We start from the raw sequence: 7865 nt of genomic DNA on the forward strand, positions 1-7865 counted from the left end.
TGAGGAGAAACCCCATCACTCAGAGGGATGTCAACGTTTGGAACTCTGTACCTCAGAGGATGGTGGCATTGTAGCACAGTGGTTATCACTGTTGCTTAACAGCACCAGGGACCCAGGTTCGATTCCCGGCTTGGGTCACTCTCTGTGCGGAGCCTGCACATTCTCCCAGTGTCTGCGTGGGTTTCCTCCGGGTGCTCTGGTTTTCTCCCACAAGTCCCGAAAGACGGGCTTGTTAACTGAATTGGACATTCTGAATTCTCCCTCTGTGAACCTGAACAGGAGCCGGAGTGTGGCGACTAGGGGCTTTTCACAGTAACCTCATTGCAGTGTTAATGTAAGCCGACTTGTGACAATAATAAAGGCTATTATTATTGTGAATGCTCCACCAGCTAATATACTCGGACTCGGACTGAGAGGCATTGGTCACTCAGAAAATCAAGTGATTAGATACAACGGCGGGACAAGCTGCAGGAGCCACCCGGTGTACTCCTGATCCTATGTTCCCATTCAGCTTTTGAGACCAGAACTACTTAGCATGCACCTTGAATCAATAAAAGCACATTTGGCTTAGTTCTTTCAAAGCCGATATTCCCATGAATTGATACCCCCTCCCCTCCCCCTTTCAGTGACTGCTTTGATTGGAGGAATCCCTGGAAAAGCTGCACATCAACAAACAGGATGATCCAGGCCAGGTTTTGCATTCGTCCCACTCGGTTACATTTGCACGTTGTGCCAGTGAATGCTGATGGGGGGCTAGGTCAGAATAACGTTGAGAGACCAGAGAAAACCTCTTTCATTGCAAGTGGGGATTCACAGAGGGAGCGGTGCATAGATTTGCTGGGCAGAGAGAATTGGATCAAGCGCAGATCATTCAGGTTGAGATATTCTTTGGGAACGGGTCTCCCCAGCCCCTGGCAACTCGAGTCAGGTCATTGCCCAGGAGAAAGTCTGCACGCCTGTCGCTGCAAGTGATCCAGCTCGTCAAACTGAACGGTGGGACCAACAACTCCGGATCCGACTCAGAACTCAATCTGTTCAACCCACTCGGTGCTGAGCCCTCACTTCCGAGGGGGATTTCTCCAGGTCGGATCAGCGGGAGCTCCAGCACCAATCCGGCAGGGGACAGGATCTCATTGCACAGAAAGTGGGCATTTGGAGGTCACGTCGTGGGAGTGGTTGTTATGTCTGCACCCTAAATCGGATCGACAGAGTGTCTGGGGCAACCAACCTTGCAGAAGGTACGACTGAACCCCCCCCCCCCCCTTTGTTTCATGCTCAGCACATATTCGCAATCATTTGAATGAAGTGCAGACTAGATTATCGAGCTAACCGTTCAGTAGCGAGTGTTCAACTTTAAGGAGCTGTCGGCTTGGCCGTTTAGCAGTGGCGAGCTTCTCCGCTGCAAAAGTAGCTTCCATCGACATGCTTGCTGGTTGGAAATATACCTCGTGAGATTAGTCCCGGGTTTGAAACACAACGTGGCCAGTCTGGGTCAACCACAAAATAAAACATATATATGTATCTAGATAAATGTCTACACCTTTAATCCTTGCAATATGTTTCTCCTGCAATTTAACACGGTCGACAAGGTCCGTCATATCGATATTACAAAAATATTGCCCATTTAGGGCTTATTAGAAGATTTTAAATGCTTGTTATATGTGTTTTTTAAACTTTGAAGTGAGTGTTCAGTAAAACACTAGCAAGGTGCTTGGAACGGGAGGCAAGCTGGGGAGTGCTGTTATAGCAGAATGTTAGAGCAGATTAACGGGGAGAATCGAAACACAAAAATGGTCCCAAGTGATGAGAATAGCAGGCGATGTTAAAAGAGAATATAAGAAAAACACTCTGCCCCTGCCACAGCAGCCGGGGGCTTCGTGGAAGAAGTCTGAATTCTGGAAAGCGGAAATAGTGTGAAACGAAGATGAAAATTAAAATTAAAATGTCACCGCAGAATGAAAATGTTTTGAAATAGCCACCAAACTTTGATTGGTTTCCCATTATTTGTTGCGAATTTAGCAGACCATCTGAAAGTCAGTGTGGCAGATGTCTTTGATGGGTTAAAGGCATTTAGCACTTGTAATTCCTCTGGATCACATGATATATAATCCCCAGGAGTCTCGCGGAACTGGTTGTCATTACTGGGGGTTACAAACTCTGGTTCGGGCAATTGATTACCTGAGCAACTTTCATCTGATCACATCGGATTTGGGGGAATTTTGCAGGAAGTGCACGAGTGTTCTGGAAGAACCCAGTAAATTGATCCATATTGCCGTGAAGACCGTGTGTGGAGGGAGGAGGTGAGGTGAGGTGGGGGTGGGGGGTTGGGATAATGGACGTTTATAAAATGACATTGAGACTGTAACCCCAGAAATCTATTTTAAATTAAGCCAGGGAAGTAAAATCAGGGGACAGACTTAAAGTTAAATTAAAAATAAAAATACTTAAAAGCGATACACGGTTGACATTCCCAGAAGCATGGGGCGATCCAATAATTGGTTAAATTATTGAAGAGGGCGAGGGCCAGCCACCTTCACTGATCCTGCACTTTTCTCGTGAATGAAGAGGTTAGGCTGGTCTTTTCAGCATTCCTTCAGTTAGATTAGGTTCGGTTGTCTACACGAGTTACACTTGAATTAGATTTCAGTGACAGCATTCTGTCTGCATAGCCTGGAGATGTCACTTTCACATGAACTGCACCTTTGAAAATGTCTCCACAACCTCACTTGGATCCAACTGTTAGCTGACGGCCAATCAGGTCCCACTTCGCTACTGAGAGCAAGACCAACAACAGCAATCTTATTCTTTTTTTTTGCCCTGAAACGTGATCAATTAAAAATCGACCTTCAAGATGCATTTAAGGGTGTCAGTCTGTAGAAGGCCTGGCAAAAGCAGAGTGAAACACACTGGTACTAATTCCGAATGGTAACATGTTGCAGCACAGCGATTAGAGACATTTAAAAGGTCCCAGGGGAACACGTTTCTGGTATCTGCTCTTTACTGAAAGTGCAGTGTTTGTTTTTGAGACTCTCTCCTGGAATGTTGCTAATTTAAAGTCGCCTTATCGGACTGGAAACCTGTTTCTCTCCCTCCGGACCTGCTGACCCACTCCCCCAAAATCACAGTGTTCTGGTTTTAATGTTAATTAACAGTTGTTTTCCCCTCTCCCACAGGTTCTTGGCTGATCTCAGTGGGTCGATGAGTTCTGTGGTGTGCCCGGGACTGAAGGAACGGGAAGCGGTCACCATGCTGCACTATGGAGAGACGGTCACTCGCAGCAGGGTCCCCAGCGGCAGCACTGGGCAGTTCACCTCGGGGCTGATGACCTCTTCGTGCGGGGCCCAGCAACAGCAGTTCAGCCTGCACAGCCCGCAGCTGCTGGCCAGCTTCCAGCTGCAGAAACTCAACAGCCAGTACCACAGCTCGGCGCTGCAGCCTGCTCCAGCCCCCGGCGATAGCCAGGCACCAGCTGCTCCTCAGCCCCCAGCCTCACCGGGGATCATCGACACCGACCTCATCGACGAGGACGTGCTCATGACCCTGGTGCTGGATCTGGGCTTGGACCGAGTGGACGAGCTGCCCGAACTCTGGCTGGGGCACAACGAGTTCGATTTCACCTCGGATGCAACTCCGGGCAACGTGGTGACCTGCTGACAGCGAGCCAGCCTGGCCAGATTGCTACTTATAAATATATATATATATATATAAGTATGGATTGATTGAAACAGAACTGAGCTGAGCTGAGAATGCATTCGGTTCTCTATTTACAACCTGCACCATTACTGTATACTTGGATAGCGAACTGGCTTGTTGTTTGCCAAGTGTTATGTCCTTATCCAACGTGATTTTCATTTGTCAAGGGAAGGTTTCCTCACTGGCCCAGCCACAGTGTGGATGAAGGAGATTCCCTCGCAGGACACCAGTGAGATGGGTTTTGACACAAACCGAGCAGGCACTTCGAAATCCTAATTTATGAGAAAAGCAAAAGGATGGATGATCTTGTTTGAAGTGCCTTACACAAAAAGTTCTTGCTGGTTTTTTTTTCTCACCTGGGAGTTGAAGATAATTCGTCGTATACGTTCCCTTAAATGTTCCACCAGCCTCATTCCAACTCTTCATTTTGAAGGCAGCTGTTTTTTTTAAGACACTGAGCTGAGGGGAACATACTAAACCTCTTGTGGACAAAAATGGCAGAGGGCTGTGTTGGACTTCTGAAGATGCCGTGTTTAAACCGGATTGGAATGGGTGATGGCATAAGGACCTTGTCTCACCAGTCCACACTGCCAAACATCAACTGTTTTATTGAAGATGAACACCGATATTGACATAAACTTGATGTAGTTCCTTTTGGATTGTGAGAGAAGCTCTACACTACCATGTCCTAACTGAGAGGGAGAAATGGATTCACGCCTCTCCTTCAGGCTATTTCTGGGTCCAGTCAATTGCCTTGCCCTCCTCACCTTATCAGTTGTGTAAGAACTGGTTAAAGAAACACAAAAAGGCATGGTTACCACTGCTGCCTCACGGTGCCAAGGACCCGGGGTTGGCCTCGAGTCAGTGTCGGTGTGGAGTTTGCACATTCTCCCGTGACTGCATGGGTTTCACCCCCACAACCCAAAAATGTGCAGGATAGGTGGATTTGTCACGCTAAATTAATTTAAAAAGAAGAAACACAAAAAAAGTAGATAGCAAATTACCAAGTATGGCAGAACGTTTGCTGATCAGGGTGAAATTCAGAAAGTTTGTTTTTCAGGGAGAAATTAGATGGGCAACAGTGGCCATATCCCATGACATTTACACTGTCGAGCATTCAAGTTTCCTCCCCATTTTCTATGGTTTGTGTCTCATACCGATGGCCGAAGTGAGTCCAGTTCATTTCAGAGTTGTGGCATTTATATAGGTCAGATATATGCTGTATATGATATATCTGGCATGTATAACAATGGGAGTACTGATGCTGCTATGTTCGCAGTCAGTAAGGGGAGGCACATAGAGACACTTCTCCCCAAAAAGGAGTGAAATTCAGAATGTCTGTAATTCACTGTGGACAATGCTTGTGCCCCTTGTGGTCAGTTTCAAAATGATACTGGCAGAATCCTGAGAAGTTACCTGGCTCCTTTCCCCATTCCTGAGCTGGTATGATATACCAAGTGCCAATGGGAGAAGGTGTTAGATCCACCCTATTGGACATTTAGGTTCCACGGGGTAATTAAAAAAATAAATAAATTTAGAGTTCCCAATTCTTTTTTTTTACAATTAAGCATGGCCAATTCAACCACCATGGATATCCTTTTGGGTTATGGGGGTGAGACCCACGCAGACACGGGGAGGATGTGCAAACTCCACGTGCAGTGACCAGGGGCTGGGATCGGACCCAGGTCCTCGGTGCCGTGAGGCAGCAGTGCTAACCACTGAGCCACCGTGCCGCCCCTTTTCCATGAGATAATAAAACAATCCAAGTAACATGGAGGTAGGGCGTGGATCTGCATTGCAATTCAATGCTCAGTGAAGTTTATTACTCAATTAGTCATTGGAGAGAAGGCCTGGGATTGTTCGATGCTTTCCTCAGGGAGGAGAAGTCAAAATCAGCCAATCAGTCCTCACACCCCACTCACGAGCTGGTTATGGAGCACCCTGTGTACACACGAATTAGGAGCCGGAATAAGCCACTCTGCCCCTTGAGCCTGCTCCACCATTCAAAAAGATAATGGCTAATCTGATTGTAACCTCAATCCCACATTCTTGCCTATAACCTATCACCCCTTTGTTAATCAAGAATCTATCTAACTGTGTCTTAAAAGTTTTCAAAGACTCTGCTTCCACTGACTTTTGAGGAAGTGTTACAGACTCTCTTGGAAAAAAAAAATCTCTCCTCGTCTCTGTCCTCTATGAGCGATCCCTTATTTTTAAACACTGACCCCTTGTTCTCGATTCTCCAACAAGAGAAAACATCCTCTCCACATCTGCCCTGTCAACATCCCTCAGGATCTTAAATATTTTGATCAAGCCACCTCTTACTCTTCTAAACTCTAGTAGATACAAACCTAACCACTCCAACCTTTCCTCGTAAAATGTTCATTCATTCCTGATATTAGTCAGTGAACCTTCTCTGAACTGTTTCTAACACTTTTACATCTTTCTTTAAATAAGGTGATCAATACTGTGACAATACTCCAGATGCGATCTCACCAATGTTCTGTACTACTGAAGCACAACCTCCCCACTTTTGTAATCAATTCCCCCACAATAAACTATGACATTATATTAGCTTTCCTAATTACTTGCAGTACTTGTATACAAGCCGTTTGTGTTTCATGCACTAGGACAACCAGATCCATCTGCACCTCAGAGCTCTGCAATCTCTCACTTTTAAATAAAAGCTTATTTTTATTCTTCCTATCAAATGGGCAATTTCACATTTACCCACATTATTCTCTATTTGCCAGATCTTTGCCCATTCACCCTATATATGTCCCTTTGTAGCCTCCTTACATCCTCTTCACTATTTACCTTCCTACCTATCTTTGTAACATCAGCAAATTTAGCAACCATATCATCAGTCCCTTCATCCAAATCATTTATACAAACTGTAAAAAGTTGAGGCCTGGCAGTGACCCTTGTGGCACTTCACTTATCACATCCTGCCAACCAGAAAAAGACCCAAGTGCCAGCTCTGTTTTCTGTTAGCTAGCCAATCTTCAATTCTGGCCAATATATTACCCCTGCACCATGAGCTTATATTTTCTACAATAACCTTTGAGGAGGCATCTTATCAAATGTCTTCTGGAAATCTAAGTACAGTACATTCACTGGCTCCCCTTTATCCACACATCATGACTCCTTCAAAGAACTCCAATAAATTGGATAAACCGATTTCCCTATCTCCAAACCATGTTGACTCTGCCTGATTGCCTTGAATCTTTCCAAGTACACTGCTATAATATAATTAATAATAGTTTCCAACATTTTACCTGTGACAGATGTTAAGCTAGCAATCTGCTTTCTGTCTCCTTTGAAAAAAAAATTCAGAGTACCCAATTATTTTTTTCCAATTAAGGGACAATTTAGCATGGCCCATCCACCTAACCTGCACATCTTTGGGTTGTGGGGGTGAAACCCACGCGCCCATGTGCAAACTCCACACGGACAGTGACCCAGGGCCGGGATTCGAACCCAGGTCTTCAACACGGCAGTCCCAGTGCTAACCACTACGCCACATGCCACCCCCTCCTTTTTGAATGAAGGAGTTGCATTTCCTATCTTCCAATCTAATGGAACCTTCCCCGAATCTAGGGATTTTTGAAAAATTTAAACCAATGCATCAGCTATCTCATTAGCCACTTCTTTCAGGACCTTAGGATGAAGTGCATCCAGACCCGGGCATTTGACAGCCCACAGACCCAACAATGCTCTCAATACCACTTCCCTGGTGTTTGAATTTTTCCTGAGTTCATCGCTCCCTTCCATTTCCTGACTTACAGATATTTCTGGGATGTTACTGGTGTCCTGTATAGTGAAGAGCAATGCAAAATACCAGTTTAATTCATCTGCAATAGCCCTATTTCCCAAACACACTTTCTAGAGGACCAATGCTCACTTTGTTAACTCTTCTTATTTAAATACCTATAGAAACTCTTACTGTCCAGCTTTATATTACTGGCTAGATTCTTCTTGCACTTTAGTTTTTTTCTCCTTATCAATCTTGTTGTCATTGTTTGATGTTCTTCGTATTCCTTCCAATCTTCTGACCCGTCCTTGTACAACTATATGCTTTTTCTTTATGTTTAATACTGTCTTTAACTTTTTTAGTTACCACAGATGATGGGCCCTCCCTTTGGAATTTTTCTTTCTCATTGGAATGCCTC

At 45.1% G+C, this 7865-nt stretch overlaps 1 protein-coding gene across 1 annotated transcript; it reads left to right on the forward strand.

Moving 5' to 3' along the window:
- The first annotated feature begins 1822 nt into the window (after positions 1-1822).
- On the forward strand, positions 1823-7070 carry cited1 (Cbp/p300-interacting transactivator, with Glu/Asp-rich carboxy-terminal domain, 1). Its single transcript, XM_038775931.1, has 2 exons — positions 1823-2300; positions 3174-7070. The coding sequence occupies exons 1-2, from the start codon at positions 2098-2100 to the stop codon at positions 3652-3654; spliced, it is 684 nt and encodes a 227-aa protein (XP_038631859.1). The 5' UTR covers positions 1823-2097; the 3' UTR covers positions 3655-7070.
- The last annotated feature ends 795 nt before the right edge of the window (positions 7071-7865 follow it).

This window comes from Scyliorhinus canicula, chromosome 17, assembly GCF_902713615.1.
Source record: "Scyliorhinus canicula chromosome 17, sScyCan1.1, whole genome shotgun sequence".
Lineage (NCBI taxonomy): Eukaryota > Metazoa > Chordata > Chondrichthyes > Carcharhiniformes > Scyliorhinidae > Scyliorhinus > Scyliorhinus canicula.